The 23936-nt window shown below is 56.3% G+C and overlaps 1 protein-coding gene across 2 annotated transcripts in view; it reads left to right on the top strand.

The window, feature by feature from the left end:
• The window catches only part of KLHL29 (kelch like family member 29), a 322618-nt gene that overhangs the window by 283958 nt on the left and 14724 nt on the right, over positions 1-23936 (top strand). For both annotated transcript variants that reach the window (XM_017947314.3, XM_031654960.1), the window contains 3 exons: positions 14043-14181; positions 21241-21443; positions 22902-23161. In XM_017947314.3, the coding sequence (XP_017802803.2) occupies positions 14043-14181; positions 21241-21443; positions 22902-23161 (602 nt within the window). The remainder of the gene's footprint in view (positions 1-14042; positions 14182-21240; positions 21444-22901; positions 23162-23936) is intronic.

Raw genomic sequence — 23936 nt, forward strand, 5'->3', positions numbered from 1 at the left:
AGTGGCCGGTGCCCGGCTCATTTAGAGCTGAGGCCCCCAGAACCCGGGGCTGCAACCGAGTACACAGGCTTGGCCACGCCAGTGCAGGACAGCAACTCTTGGGTAACTGTGTCCAGTGGATTTGTAAAAACAGGGCCGTGGTATTATCACAGAATCTGGTAGGTTCTGCTTCCCAAGAAAAACAGACTCACGTTAAATACATATGGGGAGGGACCCAGGCAGAGACAGGTGTCGGTAAAACCGGAATGTCAGCCAAAATGGTAGGGACACATGAATGGTCCCACGCAGGGAGAATTGAGCCAGAAGGCCCTGGAGCATGGGCCATGTGCCCAGTCAGGCCTCTCCTTCCTGCATCTGGGGTATCAGTCGTGTTGATCGTCACGTGGAGCCCAGTGAGTGTCAGAGGCTGCATAGGGCTCTGGGAGTATCGGGGGAGGGAAAGGCGGCGGCTCTACCTGCCTGAGCTGGCAGGCTAACTGGAAGATAGGATTCAGCAGGCAGGGATTACACACCCAGGAGGAGGGATTGGCCTGGGACGAGGGGAGACCAGGCACAACCTGGGGGTTGGGAGGAGGCGGGTGTCAGTACAGCCCATCTGTTGGTTCTTTCTGGGACCTCATGGAACCAGGCCGGGTGCCTCCTCACAGGCTGGGGCACAACATGGACTCGCCGACCGGTGTGATGGGCAGGGGGCGTGCTGGGCACCATGTCTGCTACATGGGGGCATTGCAGCAATGTGTCACCCTTGGCAGGATGAGGGGCTGACTCCCCGCCGTTGCATGATCCCCCCGGCCCCCAGGCCTGCCATAGGCCTTCTAAGGCAGACCTGACCTCCTGACTCTGCGCCAGGGCCTGCGGCAGGGGGCGGATCACCTGGAGGGCACAATTCCACTTTCTTCTTTCATGCCTGTAAAGATTTTCTAATATTCCTATAATGATGTGGAGATTACTTGTATCATCTTAAAAGGTCGTTAGAAATATGAAAAACTAGAAATGACTCTTGGGCTTTTACCCCCCCCCCGAAATGGCAGGAGGCAGGTGTATTGTCCTAAACTGACCCGGGCCAGGATGGGCAGGAGGGGTGGGCACAGAGAACCAGGGGCAGACACTCCTCCTGGAAGACCATGAAGGGCACAGGGTGGGCAGAGAGGGGAGGGGTCTCTACACACACACACTCATACACTCACATACACACACACACTCTCTCTTCTCCCCTCTCTCCTAGCCCCACATCCTCCCAGCTGTGACTCCTCCCTGGATGGGATTCGCAGTGTTCTGAGCTGACATTACCTCCTGGCATCTGGGGTTTCCATTTCATTTCCCTCTTTACCTAGGTAACTAAACTGATTGTACTCCCGGCTCTGGTTCACTAATTCTTGCAAATCCTTTAAAACTATTGATTTATTTGCTGGGACTATGGCTCTCAGAATTCTTGGGAAATAATGGCTTTTACTGAAGCAGGAGGAGGAGACCCATGTTTTCCCGTCTCCTGTGACTCTCCTGCCTGCCCCTATCCCCAGTTCTCCCTGAATCTCTTTCCACTCCTTCTCTAAGCCGGCCTGTCACCTGGTGCAGGTGGCTGACTTTCCCAAAGCCGTAGCTGGCCAGATCTTGGAAAGATTAGGTCTCCAGGAAGAATACAACAAAGTGAGGTTTCATGAGCACATGAGAATTTAGGCTTTGGGTTTGCATCTGTGGCTGTCGGGCTCCTCATCCCTTATGGAGGAATACCATTTCTTCGTCCAGGTCCCTGTGGCCCTTCTATTTCCAAAGCACACCGTTCTTGTGGGTCTGCAGCTTTGGATGCTGAAGCTCTGAGGCTGCTCACTCGACCTCTTCCCAGCCAGCCCCTCCCCACACCCCACAACAGCTGTTCACCCAGCTCCCCAGGACCCCCAGTGGAGGCCAGTCAGCCAGGGCCTCTGAATGGATAGAGAGTAGGGGGTGGTCTCATGGTAGCTGCAGAGCCACCCACTCCTGGAACCCAGGGCTGCCCGCTGGCTGGGAATGGAGGGCAGCAGGCTCCCAGGGGAGACTGTGCCTGTATAGGACCCCAGGGGGACTGTCTCTGTGACGGACCTGGCTGCACTGCCTCAATTCCTGCCCCAATTCCCAGCCTCGTTCACCAGCCTCCAATATATACCTTTCTGCTTCGCTGTCAGAACTGGGTCCTGTGGTTGGCATCCCAGGCCCTGACTGGGACAGATGCATGGATATGTCAGGCCTATGATAAATGCCACTTATGGCAGAGCCTGCCCAGGTCCTGGGGGAGCATAGCTTTGCAAGTTCATCACAGCCAACATGGTCATCACTGTCTTTGCACTCCTGAAGGAACTTCGAAGTCTGGGGCCGGAGCACCCAACCGGCCAAGCCCAGGCCTCATGACCACATGCCAGCTACCAGGGAGCTACCTCCCCTGGGCCCCCACAGTGACGGGGCCCAGATCCCCACATCTTGGGATTGTCCCCAGTAGGAAGGGGTTCCAGTGCTGAGCAGCCAAACTCACCTCTGTCTACTCCAGTGGCTCCTTTCCCATCAGATTTGAGCTCCTTGGGGACAGAAAGTGGCTTCTTCTCCATGGTCCAGGCCTGGCATGAAGGAGGCCGGTAAATACGCACTGAGGTGTTGAGCTAGTTGATTCGGAGTGACTCACCCCTCTCACGTGTCCGGTTCTCCACTGGAGACAGCCAGCGGTTGCCCCACAGTCCTGCGCTTCCTGGCCCCCCGGCCCTGGCCACCCACCCCTCTTTCCTCAGAAGGCCTCTAGCACCACAGCTGACCATCCTGCAGCTTTCTCATCCAGCTCCTCACTGTGGGCACCTGTGTCTGCACTGAGCTGCGTCCTCCCCTGGGACAGGAGCTGTCTTGCTCACCTCTTGCCCCCGCTTCCTCCGCAGCTCTCACCCCACCCCAGCTCCAGGTGTCGGCCTGGGGCCCTGTGCCTTGTGGCACCTGATGATATGCTTTGGGTGCTTGCCTAAGGCCTGGGAAATTCAGAGGAGGGGTCAGAATGGGCTGGAATGGCAGGGGCAGCCCGGAAGAAGGGAGCTCATGATGGTGTGAGAAAGAAAGCCCCAGGCCAGGGGAGTGTGGGGAGGTGGGCCTGCACGTGCAGGGGCAGGCCGCTCGCAGCTGCTTCCCAGCAACCTTTTCAGTGTCAGAGACAAACCTGACGCTCTCAGCCTCCCTCGTGAAATCCACCAGTGGCCCCCAGCCTCCTGTGGGAAAAAGAAGACGGGTTGGTTTGCTTGGTTCACTGTCAGATAGGGGTTTGCCTTGATCTGCAGCTTTTCCCGCTGCTTCTCATATGCAGAGGCCTCATGCTCACATATACAAGGGCGTAGACACGCACCCATGCCACATGCTGTCTCCCACACACAACTACACAGACACGGGCACAGACACACACCCACACCACGTGCTCACATGCACTATGCACACGAGGACACACATACACCCATCCTCACACACACAGACACAGACACATACACAGGGGTGCGTGCATGCTTGCATGTACATACCACATGCTTGCATGTACATATACATACAGGCACGTGCTGTCTCTCATACACACACATACACACACGGGCATATTCACAGGGGTGCATACAGACCCCCATACCACATACTTACACACACACACACCCCCCACATGGGCACATACACAGGGGTGCGTACACACACCCATACCACATGCTCACACACACACCCCTACATGGGCACATACACAGGGGTGTGTACACAGACCCATACCACATCTTCTCTCACACACACACACCTACACAGGCACATACACAGGGGTGCATACACACACCCATACCACATGCTCACATGCACACACACCCCTACACAGGCACATACACAGGGGTGCATGCACACACCCACACAACATGCTCTCACACACACACACACACACACATACATTGGCACACATACAGGGCTGCATACACACGCCCACCCACGGGCTTGCACACACCATATGTTCACACCCATACCTTTGTACCCACCACATGCTTGAACACACATGTAGATACACATGCGTGCACACACACAGCCATGTGTGCACACAGCACATGCCAGCCATACGAGTGACCTTCAGTCCCTAACGTGGCCCTCTCACACCTCAGCCTGTGTGTTCACATCTCGCCCCTGCAGCTAGCTGGGGCGCTCCTGCTCACCTTTTGAGTCTTCCCTTGACTGTCACCTTCCCTGTGGACACTCTCCTCAGCTCCGTCGGGTAGAACCAGCCATCCCCTCCTCGGTGCCACATCCGGCCAGCACTTGCCCCAGTCAGACTCCTCTTGCAGGGCATTCCAGGCAGACACACGCTCTGTGAGTGTGTCTCCCGTTAAACTGTGAGCTCCCCCAGCTCTGCACACGTGCCGATTTCCATGTGACCCCAGCACCCCCTTCTCCCCCCGCCAGTGCCCGGCACACAGGAAACAGCAGTTTAATGAATAAACGAAGGGGCCAAACAGACACAAGCCATCTGAGGTTCCCAGAACTCGGGGTCTGAGTCTGCCTCTGAAGGAGGATGTCAGGGCCCCAGCCCCACTCAGCGGTGGACGTCGTCAGCTGCTCCAGGGCACCCTCTAACCTCTATAGAGTTCCCCTGTCGTTCTGGCCTGACCCCAGGGCACTCAGAGCTCTCCAAGGTGCTGAACTTGGCTCTTGCATTTGGCCCCAACTATCTATCCTGGCTTCTTCAATCCCTCCATCCAAGAACCACCCCATCTTCCAAGAGCCCACCCTCCAATGGAAAAGAAGCAGTACCTCTAAATAAATAACGCTGTAGACAGAACACAGTTCTTCCACATGAAGACGTGGAGGGCTATGAGCACGGGGGAGGAGTGAGACCCACCCACCCTCACCCCCACCCCAGACATTGGATTCAGTTCAGTTTCTGGGGCCAGATTCGAGTCTCTTCCTCTTCTGGCCCTGAGGACCAAGGCACCTCAGGATACCTCGCTTCCTGGTAACAAGTTCTAACCCCTGGTGGGGCCAGCTACCTCACAAAAGGATGGTAGAGCCACCCTGCCCCTAAATGCCTGCCCCTCTGTCTGCTCCCATCTGCCTTGGCCCCTCACCTGGCCCTCCCCCAGCCCACCTTCAGGCTTCCAGGCCCCACAGAGCTCTTCCAGGTCCTGCCTTGACTCCCCTGGATGTTTAATTCCCCACACAAAGTCCCCTCCACCTCCAGCTCTGGCCACTCTAGAACTCTTCACACTACTGGCCTTGACCCTATTTCTCACCCAAGTCTCCCGAGCCCTGGCCTTCTCCCAAGGTCTCTCAGCCCTGCCCTCACCCCATGACATGTTCCTTCTCTCCTGCTCGGAATATTCCCATCATCCCTCGGCCTCCATCCTCCAAGCAGGGGAAGGAGCCAAGCGGCAGCCTTTTTGCTGGAGGCAGGAGGGACTACATGCTGCTAGTGTCAACCAAACCAGGTACTTGCTCCAGCGGCAGCCACAGAATTTGCCCATGGCCTTCCCTTCTTAGCTCAGGACCCACCCCCACCTCTGCAGTGCCCACCCTCTGGCCAGGTTCCTTGGGCTGGGGATGGGATCCTGACACTCTGCCCCCGTCCTCCTCCATTCCTTCCTAAACAAGAGACCATACCCTTTGACTCCTACTCTGAGCCCACAAGGCACGAGTTGTCCAGGAAGATTATCTGTTTTTGGCTTTCTTTTTTTTTTTTTTTTTTGGGTCGGGGGGTAGATCTTATGATCCAGGCAGCTAGGACCCAAAGCCTGGAGAGAACCCTGTTCTGCAGAGTGGCCTCAAGGGCTCCAGGCTGCACCTGTGTTCGGCGGCTGCTGGGGTGGTCATTTCTTCCCAGGAAGACCATTTAAGGCTCTTCAAAGCCATTGGAGCTGAACAGATAATTAAATCTCTCCCCAAGGAGGACCTAAATAATTAATGTGCCAATGCTTTAGCAACTGTAGATTGCATACGAATTGCAGGGTTATCGCCGTTATTAGCACCAATGTTGCCTGAAGTTAGAGGGGCTTGACTTTTACATTCTGTCCATCCAATTCCACACAACTGTGGTATTTCAAATAGTTCCAGTGGATCACATTTGAGGGAATGTCATCTAACTCCCTAGCACACATCCGCATGTGGTCTGTAACCCACAATGAATTCCAATCGGAAAGGAACTTTTTGTGCAAAACATGGTGCCAGGTGTTCGGGGGGCCAGAGAGACAAGCCCTCCAGAAGATCACAAACTAGAAGGGAGATGGACAGACAGACAGACATTCCTCCGTAATAAGGCAGCCAAAGGTCTCTACTCCAATGAAGGTACCAGGTCTCATGGGACCACAGGAGAGGGTGAAGTTAATGGCAACTGGAGAATTCTGTAAGAATTTTTGGAGGATGGGATTTTAAGCGAGGCTTACAGCCAGGCATGGTGGCTCACACCTGTAATCCCAATGCTTTGAGAAGCCGAGCCAGGAGAATCACTTGAGGTCAGGAGTTTGAGACCAGCCTGTGCAACATGGCGAGACCCTGTCTCTACAAAATAATAATAATAATAGAGTGAGGCTTAAGGAATGGATGGGACCCTAGGAAGCAAGTGTAGGAGAAACCTTGGCCAAGGCAGAAAGAGAAACATTCAAAGTGAAGGAACAGGATGAACTGGGTGTGAACTTAGAGTGGGGGATGTGTGGAACATGATAGAATATGAAGCTGTGAGCACAGGTCAGGTCAGGTCATAGAAGCCTGCAGGAGCCCACAGTACAGAGTTTGGAAGTAAGGGATCCAGGCAGTCGTTGGTCTGGTGGACCCTAGATGAAGAAGGAGCTCCCACTCAAGGTCACAGGAGGATTGAGGTGAATCTGTGACTAGATCTAGGTCTCCCAGTCGCACTACCCACAGCCCAAGCTGGCAGCTGCCTCTGTTCAGTCCTTGGACCTAAGGGTCAAGGGCACAAACCCAGTGAAAGAGAAGGGAATATTTCTGTTAGTTTTATGATGATTTCAAAAAATGTTAAGGAGAAAAATAGAAGTGAATTTTCTATCATCTTAGAGGACATGAGAATGTTCCAGCTGGAAGGCAGTCTTCAGTCCCACCCACACCCACAGGTGTGCAGCCCTGGGTCAGGGGCTGTAGGCACAGAGGGGACCTCTGGGGCCAGCTATCACTGCTCAGTAAATAGGCCTTGTCATCCAGTGTCATCAGTTTGGAAACGGCAGGCTAGTGGGAGAGGTTGTGACTGTTCCTAGGACTTTGGCTCCCTTTTAGACAAATGGCAGAAATTCCCATTTGGACAACAGGAAAGCCAGAAGGGCTCCTCACTAAAACCCTAAGTCCAGGCAGGAAGTCAGACTGTTTCACAGTTCCTAGGAGGGTTTGCCTGCGTGGGGCCTCAGGTGTCACACATCCAACTCAGGCTGGATGAGGGATCCACAGGTCCCGCCCACAGGTGGTTTCATTCTGTCTCACCTGGAAGCTGGAGCCTGCTCTTGGCCTCCAAGGTTCATTCTGAGACCAACTCTTCTTTGGAAAAGAAGGGGAAGAAATGCATATCTGATCAGACGGTGGGGGGAGGGAGGGCAACGTTCCGCTCGGGAGGCGCGTGGAGCAGCAGCGGGATGCTGTTTGCGTAAAGCCTCCATTTGTCCCCATAGTGTCAGCATGCGTCGGCCTCACTGCTGCTGGATGAATTGCCCTATGGGCCCGCCTGACACTGTCTTCGCTGGGCCTTCTCAGTATATTTCACAACTGCTCTGAGTTTATAATTTTTTCAGGTCCTTTATCAAATATGTGTCATACATACCAATGGGATGGGAAGCATTTATCACCTAGCTGGGTTCTTTCTTGAGCTCTGAAAAAAATGATTTGGCCACACAACCTTTCTCAAGGCTCTGATTTAATGGACTTCTCTGCGGCAAAGCCACTGAAATTCTTTGCCTTTTAATATTGACATCTCTTCCTCTTTATTACCATCTCACACAGCTCTTGTAGTCCAGCCGGAACGAGCCCATTAGTCTCTGACAAATAACTTATGTCGTTTGGTGAAAAATATGCAGAAGTTTGGCTGCAACTTCATCTCCAGCCTTGGTTCTGTTTGTGGCTTCACTCTCCTCTAGGCAAAGCATCCAGCTCCAGGCAGAGCCTCCTCAAGTCCCCATTCCCTCATGCCCATTGCTGCTGCATCCACAGAGCCATTTCATACTAACCACTTAGAATGAACGGGGTTCGAGACGGGTCGCGAGAGGGGATATCTGGTCCGTAACTCGGGGGTGAGAACTGAACGTGAGCCATGGCCTCAAGAAGCTTTGCTCACTTTCACTCACGCTCCAGGGACCCCTGGCACCACCACCATAGAAACGAGCCTGGGCTAGCCTGTTGGAGCATGAGAGACTGCGTGGAGGAGAAATGAGCTGTCCCAGATGAGACATTTAGACCAGCCAGTCTCTGCCAATATCAGCCAGGCCTGACCTAGATCTGCTGAATGTAGCCCAAACTGCCAAACCAAAATCACAGTCTAAATAAGTGCCCATAGCAGCATTGTTTACAACAGCAAAATGGTGGCAGCAACCCAAGTGTCCATCAAAGGATGAATGTTAAACAGTATGTGGTATCTACATACAGTGGAATATTAGCCAGCCTTAAAAAGGAGGGAAATCCTGATGCATGCTACCATGTGGGTGAACCTTAAGGAGATTATGCTAGGTGAAATAAAGCCACTCACAGAAGGACAAATATTGCATAATTTCACTTATAAGAGGGTCTAAAATAGTCAAACTCATAGAGACAGGAAGTAGAATGATGGTTGCTGGGGCTGGGTGGAGGGGAGGTGGGGAGTGGTTGTTTAATGGGTGTGGAGTTTCTGTTCGTGAAGATGAAAAGGATTCCAGTGGTTTGCCCAACAGTGTGAATATACTTAACACTACTGAGCTGGACACTTTAAAATGGGTACATTTTACCAAAACTTAAAAAAAAAAAAAAAAGAATTAGCCTCAAACTACTAGCAAAGGTGAAACCAACACAGGGAAAGTTCCCTGAGCACTGGAGTCCATCATCTATTCATGCTTTGTGTATCAGTTAGCTCTTGCTGTTTAACGAACAATTCTAAATTGAGTGACTTAAAATTGAGTGTTTCAACAACAGCCACTTATTTAGACTGTGATCCTGGCCTGGCAGTTTGGGATACACTCAGCCGATCTAGGTCAGCCTGGCTGATACTGGCAGAGACTGGCTGGTCTAAATGTCTCATCTGGGACCGCTCGTTTCTGCTCCACGCGGTCTCTCATGCTCCAACAGGTTAGCCCAGGCTCGCTCCTATGGTGGTGGTGCCAGGGGTCCCTGGAGAGTGAGTGAAAGTGAGCAAAGCTTCTTGAGGCCATGGCTCACATTTACACAGGGTCAACTTCCACCACTTTCTGTGGTCCAAAGCAAATCACAAAGCCAGCCAAGATTCAAAGGGTGGGGAAATCATCTCCACCTCTTGACGGGGGAAGCTACAAAGAATTTTTGCTATCCATGACACCAGCTATATATATGCCAGGCCCTGTGCTGAGTGTTGAAGATAAAAATATAAATAAAACACAGTCTAGTGCAGGAGGCAGACATGTAAATAAATAATTACAACTCCTAGTATCTATAAAGAAGTGAGCACAGGTTGCTCTGCCAGCCTGCGAAAGGGGGTGGAGGGCAGGGGTATGGGAGGAAGAGGGGAAGGAGGCAAAAAGGCCCAGGACAAAATAACACTTTCCCTGGTGGTGAAGGATAAATACTGTTTGGCCAGATGGAGGAAGGGGATGGAAGATCCAGGCAGAGAGGACGGAGACTTGGAGTGGGGACATGTGTGGGGTGCATGGAAGCTTCGCTGGGGAGCAAAGGGCCCCCTGGGAGTGGAGGAGGAGCTGAGGGAACGGGGAGACCCCCAGAGGGCCGTGCTGCCCCTGCTCAGCCCCGAAGGATTTGTGCGGCCGGAGGCTGTGAGGAGCTGCAGTGTGGAGGTGGCCTGGAGGGGGACAGGCTGGAAACAGGGAGACGTCCTCAGAGGCTCTTGCAGTGACTCAGGTGAAAGATGAGGGCAGCTCACTCAGGGTGCTGAAGGGCCTGGGGCAGGAGCGGCTGGATCCTGAGAATTCTAGGAGGTGAAAAGATGGGACTTGGTGTGATGAGGGGTGGGAGGAGTCCGGGGAAGTCCTGCAGAATGCGGGCGGTGGACCGTCTTCCGCGGGAAGAGAAGCTCCATGCTGAGTCGGGCATCCTGGGCGTGCGGGAGGAAGTGGGAAAAGGGGCAAAGAGGCCTGGGACAAAAATCTGAGCCTGGGGGCAGCCACTTCAGTGAGCAGCGCCAGGGTGTGCAGTCCCACAGGCGCAGGCGGGCATCCCACTCGAAGCCAAGGAGACCCAAAAACAACCCCTGGGGCTGGCCAACAGGGACGGATGCTGAGGCTAAGTCTTCACCCCACCTGGTAGGCTCAGCTGCCAGCACTCCGCTCGCCAGACCCCAACGAGCCTCCATCCAGGGAAGGCCATAGCGTCTCTGGGCCATCTTCTCCCGCAGAAACCTGGAGCAGCAGAATAGTGCAGGGTGCCAGGTGCTTCTGGAAGTCTGCTCTGAAGGCCCAGCCCTGAGGCCTGCAGACCTCCCCACACCTGGGAACAGGCCTTGTTGCTGGAGGCCTCCTCACAGCGCCCCACACACCTCACTGGGTAGCTCCTCAGAGATCAGGGAGTGTCCTTTGCCAAAACATGGGGCAGGGAGGAGGGCAGCCTGTGCCCCGCGGGTCCTGGTGCCCCCTTGTGGATTCTGGGTCTGCCGCCCCCCAACAGGCACAGCCTGAGAGCCTGCTTTGCCAGCTGGGCAGGCAGTGGGCAGCAGCCCGCACACACCAGCCGATCGATACCCGGAATGCACTTGGGGCCTGCTGGGAAAAGGAGTCCCCTGGTGAGCACTTTCATCAATTGACAAATTCTTCTGAAAGTGAATAATCTTCCCCAACTACTAAATCCAGATTTCCACCAAGTGAGATTCAGAGAGAACAGAAAGCACCTACATTAGGAGGGGGACACCTGAACCTCCAAGTGCCTTCCAGGTCTGGCTGCAGAATTCCTGGAGCAGCAGGTGTCACGGCCGGGGCTGGGGCTGCTGATAGAATCACTGCCGGGACCTCGATTTGAAGGGAAGGTCTTCACAAACCCTCGGGATGCCTCGGGCCCAGAAGGAGTAGGCATGTGTGTGCTGCTGTGTTCTCCAGGCCCCTAAGCACTGATTAACTCAGCAGGCATGTGGGGCCACATCTGTCACTCTCTGCAGTGTGACACCCAGGGGGCTACCGAGCAGATATCTCTGCCCTCCTGTGCTAGAGGAAATGGAGGCCCAGAAAGCTGGGGTGGCTGGCCCAGGGTCACACACCAATTAGTGGCAATGCTGGAACAAGAACCGGGATCCAGGTCTTCAGAATCCCAGCCCAGAATTCTCTCCCCTTCCCTACCACTTCACTCAAAAAGGTGACATCATCTCCCTCACTTCACTCAAAAAGGTGACGTCATCTACCTCACTTCACTCAAAAAGGTGATGTCATCTACCTGGCTCGTGGTTTGGGCATTAATTCAGCTGGTGACTTTCTGGAGACGCATGTGAGTGCGGCAGCTGAGCCTTATCCAGCCTGGCCCTACAACTGGTCCTGTGCTGTCTCCCCTGCGCCCCGGCTGTCTGCAGGCACCGCCAGGCTCTCTCCAGCCCAGGCCTCTATCCACTGCCTCCTACCCCAAACCCCGGGTGTCCCACAGGCCCCACCCCACAACTGATCTTCTAGTTCCCTCCCTTCCTGATGTCCCACCACCATCCCCTCCAAAATCCCATCAATGGTCTCCACGCCTCCCCCTCCCCGCTTCCTTCCTGCACTGAACCCCACGGGGTACACACACTCCTGTTTCTCTGTCGTGCTGCTGCTGTGTAATTCTGGCCTTCTCACCTCTCCCTTGGAAAGACCGTCACCGAAACCAGCACTGCACTCGCCCCCACGCTGAGCTCCCTGTGTGCCCGCCACATGCTGTCTTACGGAACCTTCAACAAGGGCGGACCCCGAGGCTCTGAGAATGTAGGTCCCCTTTCCCAAGGTCACACAGCTGATAGGAGGCCCAGTGCAGGTTCACCCTCAGGGCACGTCACTTTCTTGCCCCCCATTGGCTTCCTAAGCCATTCCCCATCCTGCCTCTGTGTGGATTTGTCTGAAACCCAAGTCTAACCTCACCACTTCCTATCCAGAATCCCCTGTGGCTCCCTGGTGCCCTGGATGAAGCTGGAGCTCCCAGGCAAGACTGCTGCGATCTGGCCCCGCCCACCGTCTCGTGTTCCCTGTTGCCCGTGGCCCTTTTGTCCACCTGCACCTGCCCCCTCGTGCTTCTGCGCCCTCCCGCTGGTGATCTGAGCCTGTTGGTCTCTGTCTTAGCTCCCACCCTCCTTGCTCCAGGTCTGAGCTCACCCCATGTAGATCCTTCCTGAAGTCCCAGCCAGAGCCCTCTTCCGCACCCCTGGAGATGCTCTGCTACGACTCCAGGCTCAGCGTGACTTGGGGTTGGCAGGGTCAGTGATTCGGCCTTGCCCATGGCTCCCAGAAGGCAGGGCCCCAGACCCCACTCCCTGAACATGCATGTGGCATGTTCTCCAGGAGCCCCTCCCACTGTCTTCCTTGGTCTTCAGCAGAGCCCAGTGTGTCCTCACCAAAAGGGCCTGCCTGGCAGTCAGGGAGCAGAAGCAGGATCCTCAATCCCCATTTTACAGATACAGAAGTAGAGGCTGAGAGAGGCAAAGGGGCTTGGCCAAGTGTCAGAAGCAGGGCTGGGGCCAGGAAGAAGTCCTGGCGGGGAGCCCCAGCCCTGCCCCAGCAATAACCAATGAGGCTGGAGCATGGGCAATGGCAAAGGGGTGCTGAAGAGCAGGGCTCAGCTCTGCAGGCCACCCTCTCCCATACATCTGCTAAGGGAAATCGCCTGGCCTGAAGACAGGTCTTTCTGGCCCAAGGATCAGGGGCCTGACGCACAGCTACCAGCAACATTAAGGGCAGTCCTGGGGGCAGGCAGATGAGGCAAGGCTGTGGGAAGCAGTGGTCACGTGAAGGCCCTAACTTTGGCCAGTGAAAGAGAGTGTGCAACCCCAACAGGGTGGCTGGCAGGCTCTTCCCTCCTTCTCCTTTCTAAGCCTTGGGGTGGGTCTGGGAGAAGCTTCTGACATCCCCAGGTCTGGAGCCCATGGGCCCGGGCACTGTGTGTGCCAGCCCCAGGTCCGAGACACCGGGCACAGGTAGGTGCGCAGCAGAGTGGGAGCCTCCGAGGCCACTTCCTGGGACCTGCTGGGCTGTAAAGCAGGCTCTGCCCAATGTCAAAGCCCCAGGAGAGGGTGGGCGTCCTGAGAGACTCGCCTGGGACATGGGAGGAGGCACAGAGGGCCCCTGTCCCTTGCTTGCTTGCTTTCCCGAAAAGTCCCCACAAATGTGAAACAGAAGGAGGTGTTTGCCAGTTCTCCCATGGCCCCCTCCTTTCTCGGGGTCCGCTGCCATGCCATGGCTGTGAGTGTCTAACATAAGGGACGCTGTTTTTGCAGGTTTTGTGGTTGTGATTCCTTTGAACCATATCCAGCCCATCTTACATCACAATGCCATGCTTGACTTGGTCTCCAATACATCGGCACCCATTGGCATTTGGAGAACTTGCTCCGTGGTTATTTAACAGTTTTTAGTTGTCTGTGATAATGTATTCTCTATGTTTCCAATCGTCAGTATGGGAATCTCTCCCCCAACCTTTCAATTTCTGGGTTTGATTTTTTGTATCATATTTGGTTTTTTTGCTTTTTGAAGTTGTGATGCCTTTGGTTATTAGCCCCTCCCAGTGGCTGCTTGTTTATGCATTATGTTTGTGACTTCTTTTGACTGTCAGTGTTGAGCCAGTCTTGCCAAGAAACAATATCAAGTATTTCCTATTTCTCTACTTCTTGAAAGAAAAAAAAAATACTTTTTTTAATTTAAAAAAAAAAAAAAACTCTTAATGGGAACCTGGCCCTGTCTGTCTTCTCTGTTCTGCAGAAATGTTGAAGGAATTGAACCAGCAACGCAGAGCGAAAGCGTTTACAGACCTGAAAATTGTTGTTGAAGGCAGAGAGTTTGAAGTCCACCAAAATGTTCTAGCTTCCTGCAGCTTGTATTTCAAGGACCTGATTCAAAGGTTTGCCTTCCTTCCAGCTGTGGTCGGGTCTGTTCCTTTGTAGGACGCTTTTGTGTCGCTTTTCTCTTCCCCTCTCTTGCAGGTTCCTGAAGCGTGACTCCCTGTCACAGAGCCAGTAGCCATCTCTCCTCCTCCTCCTCCCCAGTACCCTCTCACACACAGCCTCAGAGCAGCCACTGCCCCCAGCATCTGCCCCCAGCCACAGCTTTGCTGGTCACCAGGGGCCTCTGCCAGCAGTAGACAACACCCCGCCCCACCCCTGAGATCCCAGGTTCTCAGTGGCTCACAAGCCCTCCCTGAGATTAGGGGGACTGTAGGCTCCATTTTAAGGGATCACTGCACACTGCCCCCACTGGACCAGAGCAGGATCCCCAGTGCCATCGTCCCTGCTGTCAGTGATGACTAATGCCAGGAAAGCACATCGATCAGGCCATCCCTGCTGAGGAGCACAGGGTGCCCCCGGGGCCGCTTTTCCCCAGCCCAAGTCGGGGAGAAGAGACTTGTAGCAAAGCCTGGGCCACACTGCATGTCTGATCCTTGTGCACTGAGCCTAAACCGGCGCTGTGGAGCATAGACCAGGTGTGTCCTAAACACGGTCTCTCTCAACCCTTGCTCCCTCCCTCCTGCCCTCTGCCCTGGCTATTTCTACCTGAATGAGTCTTATTGGTGCATGAGCATCTTTTTTTTTTTTTTTCTCCATTATGTTGATTTTTTTAATTTGTCTGCTTCATACCTTTGCAAAGAAGTCAGGGGCCACCTTCCAGCTCCGTAGTAAGGGAGAGCAGCCAAGGGGCCAGCCCAGGGTAACGCTCACATTTCTCTCAGCCCTCAGCAGATTAACGCCGCTGCTCCTCTTGCCTTGCAGCCTCTCCGGGGCAGACGCTGAGCCAGGACTGTGCTCAGAGGGAGGACAGGACCTCTGCTTCCCAATGCCGTGTTTGGACTTGCCAACTAACCCCGGAGTGACTGTGTTTTGTTTCAGGATGGATCCCTGGCTGGCATCTCCTCTCCGATCCGTCCTTTCACATAGAGCCCAGCTGCCCTGTGGGCGGGCTCCGCCTGGCCCCATGCCGGCCCTCAGCCTTGCAGGAAGGGGCAGGCTCTTTGGGACTTCCCATCTCATGGACACCTCGGGTCTCCTGCCCCCGGTGCTTGGGCTCTCTCTGTCCAAGCACAGGGGTTAGGGGCATGTGGTCTGGGGTGAAGGGATATGTCTAGTGCCCTCACCAGGCCAGGGAGGACTTTGTGCTTCCACTCTTGACAAATCCTGGAAGCAGGGGCCCACATCTGGCTGCTGGATCACGGATGAGCGTCCTAGGGTCTTGGGCCTGGCTCCAAACCAGCTGGAGAGGACAGAAAGGGGGCAGGTCAGTGCTGAGCGGCAGCCTCCTCCCCAGCTAGAACGTGGTGGGCGAGAGGAGCACGGGGCCCTCCGATGGCTTTCAGAGACCACACATGGAAAGCCAGACTTGCACGCAACAGAGAAGAACACGTGCTAGGTGGGAACCCAAAGTAGTGAAGGCTTCTTGGGCTGATAAGAGGGAGGAAGAGCATTCCAGGCCAGGGGTGGGGCATGAGTGGGGAAGGGCAGGGTGGGGCAGATGGCCCTCCCAGAGGGGGCTGTGCTGGGGCAGGCAAGCCCTGACCCCATGCTAGGACCTGGGCATGGTCTGAGGTGGGTAATGTCAAGAGCAGTGAGGAAGGGACACCCACCTGAAGGCGGGAGAACAGTAGGATGTGTCTCGGTGGCCCTGATCAGAAAGGATGGGGCTGGAGGAGAGAGGACATCCCCGCCTTGGCAGGTAGGAGACCTGGGTCCTACACCTGACTCTGCCACTTGTCCTGTGACCTCAGACTGGTCACTTCCTCTCCTGCACCCTGGGCTTTCTCATCTACAAATCAGAATTGGTTCACATGATGCCCAGGTCTCCTTGCAGCTCTGACACCCCAGAGTGATGGGCAGAGGATGGGCAGGACCAGGACGGAGAGGCTTCCCACGTGCAAGCACCAGGACCCAAGAAGCTGAGGTGTCATGGGCATCAGAGATCACAGGGAGGAGAGCAGGTCCACAGGCCAGCGTTGGGAAAGCTGGGGAGATGAGCAGTTGAGCATCTGGCGTGTCAAGCTGAGCAGCCTGATGGATGCCCAGGTCCCCAGGTTGGGCCACCTGTAGGCAGCCAGGTGCATGGATCTGAACCCAGAGAGGTCTGAGGTTTGTAGAGTCAGGGCTGGGGGGCCTTCAGCATACAGGAGGGTCACACGGGAAAAAGGAGGGAAGCCAAAGCCAAGCCCCAGGGTGCCCTGTGACTGAAGGTCGCCGTGTGAGTTTGCAGCCACAGAGCACACGTGACCATTGGTGCTGATGAGTGCAAACAAGTGCCTTCTCAGGAGGAAAGCCAGGTCTTTATAGGAAGATGGTTTCCTTTCCCGCCGTGTAAAATCACAGATAATTTCACATTCTTGGTGGTCAAGAGAGAAGCTGATGTCACCATGTCTTTTCAGTCCCCTTCACATCCGTGACCCTGGAGACTTACTGTGCAGTGGCCGGACTGGCCCAGTGTGGAGCCGTGGCCCTGCCCTTTGACCCCAAGCAGTGGCTCCCCGCTCAGGCAGCTGCACTCTTGTAAGGGGAGGGAGTAGGGACCATTTCTGGGACCTCTGTCCTGGTGCAGACCTCTGTGGGGATCAACATTGGCCCTCCCTGGGTGAGCCCTGCCAAGGGCAGGTGACCCCTCCCTGCTGTCCCAGCATCCCTGAGCCTCCTGTCAGGAGACTCCCACCCCCAGCCTGGGACAGGTGATGTGTCCACCACTCCAGCCCCAGGGAGGACAATGACCCAGCACCCGAGCCTGGCAAGGACAGTGCCTGCCAGACCCAACCCCAGTGCAGACACCCTGCCCTGGAGCCACAGGACAGAATGTGGGAATCCAAGTCATTCACTCGCTGGTCACTCAGCAAACACACAGGAGCCCCTCCTGGGGCCGGGACTCACACCAAACACCAGCCAAGCCCACAGTCTGGTGGGGACACACTGCAGACAGGCAAGGAGACGAGCGGAGATGATGCTTCAGAGACTCGTGGGCCAAGGGCCTGGCTGTGGGGGAGGGGCATTCAGGGAGGCACCTTGGAGAGGTGGCATCTGATGTGGGTTATGAAGAACAGGCATCGGCCGGGCAGACACGTGGGGGAGAGCAAGGTCGAAAGGCAGGAGGGGGTCTCAGGACTCCACGTTGCTGCAGGGCCAGGCATGACGGTGGCTTGCAGGGGACGCGGCTGGAGGGAGGCTGGACCTGGGTCACAGGAGCCTGGGGGTGTTGCGACCAGATGTGTGTTTTGTAAAGATGACGGTCAGACCGTGAGTGGGAGCGCTGGATCTCAGTGTCCTCTCCCAGGGTGCGGCCAAGTCCCTTTGGGCTTGGCTGCCCCCCCGTGGCCATGCAGAAGGGCCCCAGCAAAGTCCTGCCCAGAGCCCCACACCCTTCACCCTCTTCCCTGAGCACGTGTGGGTGGCAGTGCCTGCCACCTTGCTTGGTAGACAGGTGTGGCTTGGAAGCCAGATAACGAGACTCCCATGTCTCACTTTGGATGCTGGCACAATGGCATGACCCACACCTGTCGCCAAGTTACCAAGGGTGGGCCTGAGCCACACAAATCCCCAAGACCCAGGGAAACTCGTGCATGCCCATGCGTGTGTCCTGCAGCTGAGGACATGCCCAGGTGTTCATTCACGGGCAGAGTCCTCTCTTCTGAGCAGAGCTGGGTACCAGCCACCTGCCCCATGCCTGTGCCTCACCCGCCGCTGCCCACGGATTCTGCCCATCGCTCCAGACGGTGCCCAGTTCCACCTTGCAAAATGAAACATCTGACCTCCGAGGTGCGTGAGGGTGGATGAGGGCCTCCAACCTGATGTCTGAAAGGAAGGGCATTTCTAATCCTGGATGAGTCCATGGCTAATGGTGGGATTGCAAACATCCCGGTAGTTGGACCTAGCCATTCCTCTGCTGAGCAGAGGCTACGTCCCGAACTCTGGCCTCTCCTGGGCACCCCCAACCCGAGAAGGAAGTGACTCTAGGAAGCTCTGGTCTTCTGACAGACCCCATGGGGCCCGTGTGGCTGGGCAGCACCAGCCTGCCCCTCACTCTGCACCCCACCCCCCTTTGTCAGCTTCATAGAGAAGGTTAGTGCTCCCCGTCTGCCCTGCTGCAGTCCCTCCAAAGCCACGTCGTGACCTGGCGGGCCAGCAGCACCCCACGCCATTCACTCCATGGAGCCCAGTAGGACAAGAAATGGCTCAGGGCAGGGACGGAACAGCCACCTGTACCCCCTCCTCAGGGACCAGGGTCACCCATCACGGGGGTGTCCCTCTGGGGTCCCTGCTCAGAGGGAAGAGGCCTAAGGAGCCCCGGGGTCCAGTCCCAAGACAGTCTGGTGTTCAGGGATAGAGAGGCGCCCCCACCCCCTCACAGCTCTCCAGGCCACGCACAAAGGCCTGTGTGGATGAGAACCATGTGTGTTGGTAAGAGGCACAGGCCTCGCCCTTTGAGGCCTCGTCTCCTCCTTGAACTCAGATTCTGACAGAGCCCCCATCACATTCCCCTGTGCCTCTCTGGCCATTCCCTGCAGATCATCTGCCCAGCGCCCCCTCCACCCCATAGGTGGCCCTCACAAGGGGCCAGGAGGAACAGAGCCACAGCCATGCCTCCTGTGGCCAAGGGTCCTCCTCAGTCTAGACAGCACCTGTGATGCTCTACGGCACCTGGTGCCCCTCCTCCTGCGCCTGGCGGCCAGGACCCACTCCCTAGCTCAGACTGTGGGTAAGACAGGCAGCACCCCTCAGCAGCCATGTGGGTCCCATCGCACCTGTCACTCAGCCATGGACTGTCCATCTACCCAGCACCCCTCCCCACAGTGCATCTGTGTGCGTGTGTGCTCACACATCCTGAAGTCCCCTGGGCTCAGCCCTTCACTGGCTTTGAGCTCCTCCACCTGAGGACTCCTGGGTAGACAAGTGAGCTGGCCAGAGGTGAAGGCAGCAGTGACTGGGGGCCTCGGGAGCAGGCTGTGGCCCCGTGTGACCTCCACAGGGCAGAGGAGAGGCCAGGCAGCGGCTTGCAGGAATGAAGGCCTGGGCAGCAAAGACAGGAGTACGAGGTTGACCAGATGGCTCTGGGGCTGGGGGTGTTAAGGATTTCTGTGGTTTCAAGTGATCACCTAGTGGATTACTTCTACACTTAACAAAGCCACTGAGGTATGGAAATCCATGCCAACAGCAGAAGACTAGGTGTGTGAAGTCACGTTAGGAGTCACTCTGTGTTGCAGGGGTTTGGAGGGGCCTCTGTGGAGCCCACACCTTGCCCCCTCTGCCTTCTGGGCTGGCCCAGGGCTTGGAGGCAGAGGCCCCTTGGGGTCCTGGTGGGATGAGCCATTGTGTGGGGACGGCCTACCGTGGCCGCCCTGGGAGGGAGCCTGGACGCCGGCTCTGTGGCAGGATTGCATCTCCCCCTCTCCTCCTGGCCATGCCTGCGCTGAGGCCCTGGGAGGGCGGTGCCTGACCTGAGAGAATGTCGCTCTAATGATGGAGTTTCAGGTACTGCCACATAGAGAAGAGTCTCGTGGGAAGGGCATTTTCCAGCCTCTGCCACAAAATCTCCACGGGAGTTCAGACCTCATCTAGGTCCACCCTCTTGTTTTGCAGAAGAGGAGGCTGAGGGCCTGGGAGGCCAAGGCTGCCCACCTGTCGGTGGCAGAGCCCGGGCACCCAGCGCCCCCAGCTCTCTGCCCTGTGCTCTTTCCGCTCACCCACACACCCAGCAGCTGGTCTGTCTGCAGCCAGCCTGCCCGCTTGCTGGACACCTCGACAGCCCCACCACCAGCCACAGGTGCACGCAAGGAACCCATCACAAGCATCTTGCCCTGTGGCCTCCTCGGAAGCGAGTGAGTGGACCACAGAGGTCATTTCCCAGCCATGTGGCCGAGCCCAGCCCCAGGCAGGACCGGGCTCCGGGCAGGAAGCAAGGCTGCTTGGAGGAGCCAGGACAGGGCAGCCAAGCCGACGGCCTACGAGGCCTCCAGACTCCCGACGCGCCGGGTGTTTTTACTCCTGCTGTCACTTATGCATCGGTGTCACTCTTGCTTCATCTTATCTGTTTCCTTCCAGGTCCAGCTTTAGGGGCGGCTGCCAGGCCTTAGGAGCCTTTGCAATGGTTTTGTATTCCTGTAGACACCAGATATAAACAGATTGATATATTTGTGTCCCTCCCCTGCTCCCCCCAGTTCCCAAGCCCGATGCACACTCTACACGCAGGCCACTCTGACCTCTGACCCCGTGTTCCATGTGGCAGGAGGGCCCCGCCCCGGGCCAGGCCCCAGGTCATGGCTGCTGGCTGTCTGTGGCGGAAGTCCTTGGTTGTTTCCTCTCCCCTCCTCCCGGCTCTGACCATTCTGTCCGTCTATCTCGTCTTGTCCTCAGTTTCAAAGCAATGTCATGAAGGGCTTCCTTTCCATGCCTAAAAGGAAACAATATGTTTTTGGAAAGAGGTGGGGTTGGAGAAGGTTCTGGGGCAACTTGGGGCCCTCGGTCTTGGGGCGATCGGAGGATATCTCTGGATTGGCTGGGATCACAGCCAGTTGGGAGCCTCCCAAGCCTGGGTCACATTGGAGAATCTGCCACCCAAGGCAGGCAAGGCCGGGCTGGGATGCGTCGGCCTGCTTTGGTGGAGATGCCAGGGCCTGCAGTGGGCTGAACCGTATTGTTTCCCTTTGAGGCCAGTCCTGGTCCTCGTCCCCATCCATAGCTCATGCTTTTTGATTTGCATCTTTTTTTGCATGGACATGCCGAGTAGTGATAAGCAGGGTTTTCTGTTCTTTTGGGCGTCTCTGGTCAGACTCTTCTCTTTCAGATCCCGTGTCAGAGCATTAGGTTCAGGTGTGTCATTGCTGTGTCCTTTGAGTCCTAAAACCAAGGGCGTGACCAAGGTGTGCAGGGAGATCTAGCCCTGTGAGGAAGCGGCACGATGGCCGCGGGGCAGCAGGTAAGGACACCCTGGTCTCTGTGCTTAGGTCCGTGCAAGACAGCAGCCAGGGCGGCCGGGAGAAGCTGGAGCTCGTCCTGTCGAACCTGCAAGCAGACGTCCTGGAGTTGCTGCTGGAGTTTGTCTACACGGGCTCCCTGGTCATCGACTCGGCCAACGCCAAGACACTGCTGGAGGCGGCCAGCAAGTTCCAGTTCCACACCTTCTGCAAAGTCTGTGTGTCCTTTCTCGGTGAGCCCGGAGGCCATGTGTGTCACTTGTGGGGAGGAGTGCAGATGGGCAGACAACTCCATAAACAGGAAGGACTGAGCGGGGAGGACTGAGCGGGGAGGGCTGAGCGGGGAGGGCTGAGCGGGGAGGACTGAGCGGGGAGGGCTATGTGTGCACACCCGAAGCTCCCTCACATGTGGCTGGGTTTGGCAGGGCTGTTTTAAGATGGTAATTTGGATACACATGCAAAGACTCTCTTTCCCTGGCATGAAATGAAGGGGATTCCGTGTCATTTCTCTGTAGGTGGGAGAGGCGCACTGTGCCCCGCCAGGCCTTGTGGGAACAAATGGTACCATGAGGGCTGTGCACGTGCTCTGCTTGTGGGGAGAGGCCGTGGCCCTGGCCTCACCGCCCTGTTCTCTAGACCCAGAACAAAGCAGCCCAAACTTGCTTTCCCTTTACCTTATTCATACCTGGGCTGCCCCAGATGTCTGCCCAGGCCTAGACATCTGAACTGTCCCTTGAGTACCCATGTCTGCTGCCCAGGATGGGGACTGAGTGTCAGGAGCTCCCGGGGGGTCCCTGAGCCAAACAACATGCTGCCTTTACACTTGATGCTGCCCCGCATGGGCAACAGCAAGGTGAGGGAGGGACAAAGACGAAAGCCTCCAAAGAACCAGTGGCCTGGGGTATGGAGTGCAGAGAGAAAGCCAGAGCCCAGCCTAGTGATGGGGCAGATCCGTGAGGACAGAGGGGCACCAGGCAGTCTCGAAGTGCCGGGAACCACGGCAGCGATGAGGCTCGCACACAGATAGGCTTCCAAGAACCCAGACACACCTAGGCTGGAAGAACTACTATCATGAAGGGGGAAGAGTGTGAGGTCCTGGGAGGGACAGTATTGGGTAAACAGGGTATGGAGATGGCTCCCACCCTGGATCTAGCGACTAAGCCCAGGAGAGCTGGCCAGATGGACCCCAGAGCCTAGCCGGCCAGATTGGGTGGGGCAGAAGCCTATGCAAGAAGCTGGGAGGTGCACGAGGGGCACTACAGCTGACACAGCTTAACGAAGGAGTCTGGGACCGCAGACATGCCTGGCATGGAAGACATACAACATGGAAGATGCTGTAAGCCTCAGTGCTACCCTCAACCTCAGCAACAGTGTGACTCCTGGCCCCAGCCCAGGCCCAGGCTCTGAGCAGGACTCTCACACTCCATGCCTCCCAGTCTCGGTCCTTCTGCCAGGACCTGTGCACACAGAGGGAGGCCCCTGGGAATCAGCATGAGATGGGATAAGGGAGAACCCAGGAGAAGGATCGAAGGCTCCAGACACCCAGGAAGGGGGCCTGCAGGGACTCTGAATGCTGGAGGCAGGGTCCCCAGGATGTGGGTTCAGAGAAGGATCCAGGGTGACAGCGATGGGAACAGGTGGCAACTGCTTCCAGGGCCCTTGGCTCAGTGGTCCTGTGCTCTTGCCCCCAGAGAAGCAGCTGACGGCCAGCAACTGCCTGGGTGTGCTGGCCATGGCCGAGGCCATGCAGTGCAGCGAGCTCTACCACATGGCCAAGGCCTTCGCACTGCAGATCTTCCCCGAAGTGGCCGCCCAGGAGGAGATCCTCAGCATCTCCAAGGATGACTTCATCGCCTACGTCTCTAACGACAGCCTCAACACCAAGGCCGAGGAGCTGGTGTATGAGACGGTCATCAAGTGGATCAAGAAGGACCCCGCGACACGCACACAGGTGGGGCCTGCCCTGCCCCCGCCCCTTCTCTGGGTTTGGGCTCCCCCTGTGGCAATGGGGTCTGCATCAAGGGTGAAGGAAGTGAACTTTCCTTGTCCTGCTCCCCCTGAGTGGCAGAGAGGAGAAGGAAGGGCAGAGAGATGAGAACCCAGTCACCAAAGGATCCTCAAGGGCTAGCATTCCACCCCAAAGGAGACCCAAGTGGGCCAAGAGCCGCAGCACCTGCACTCTGCAGGGAGAAGTGGGTGCCTGAGCCAGGGGGCTCTGGGGCTCCCAGGAACACGGACCCAGCTGGAGGAGCCCACACCTGCTCCAGTTGTTGAGGGGACGGACAGCCCCTGATGGACCAAATGGAAACCCCTGTACTCAGGAAGGGGGAGAATGTGAGGTCCTGGGGAGACTGTGTTGGGCAAACAGAGGATACAGAGAGGGCTCCTGCCCCAGACCTAGCCACTGAGCCCCAGAGAAAGGGGTCCTCAGATCAGGTGGGAAAGCAGGGTTTCTTTTCAGAGGTAGGAAGTTAGATGGGGCAGCTAATAACAGTGACGGCCACAATTCCCTATGACTCCCAGATCTGTGTCTCGGGCTCAGAACCCTCTCCTGAGCTCCAGACCCCTCTGCTCAGTGGCCTTCTGGGCCTCTCCAGCAGAATGTCCCGCAGATCCATCTAATTCACCAAGCCCAAAGCCTACACTTCTTCCTGTGCTCCTGATTTCAGCCACACCTGGTCCCCAAAACTGAAGCCTAGCTTCTTCCCATGTCTCCCACAGCCATT

Source organism: Papio anubis, chromosome 14 (assembly GCF_008728515.1).
Source record: "Papio anubis isolate 15944 chromosome 14, Panubis1.0, whole genome shotgun sequence".
NCBI lineage: Eukaryota > Metazoa > Chordata > Mammalia > Primates > Cercopithecidae > Papio > Papio anubis.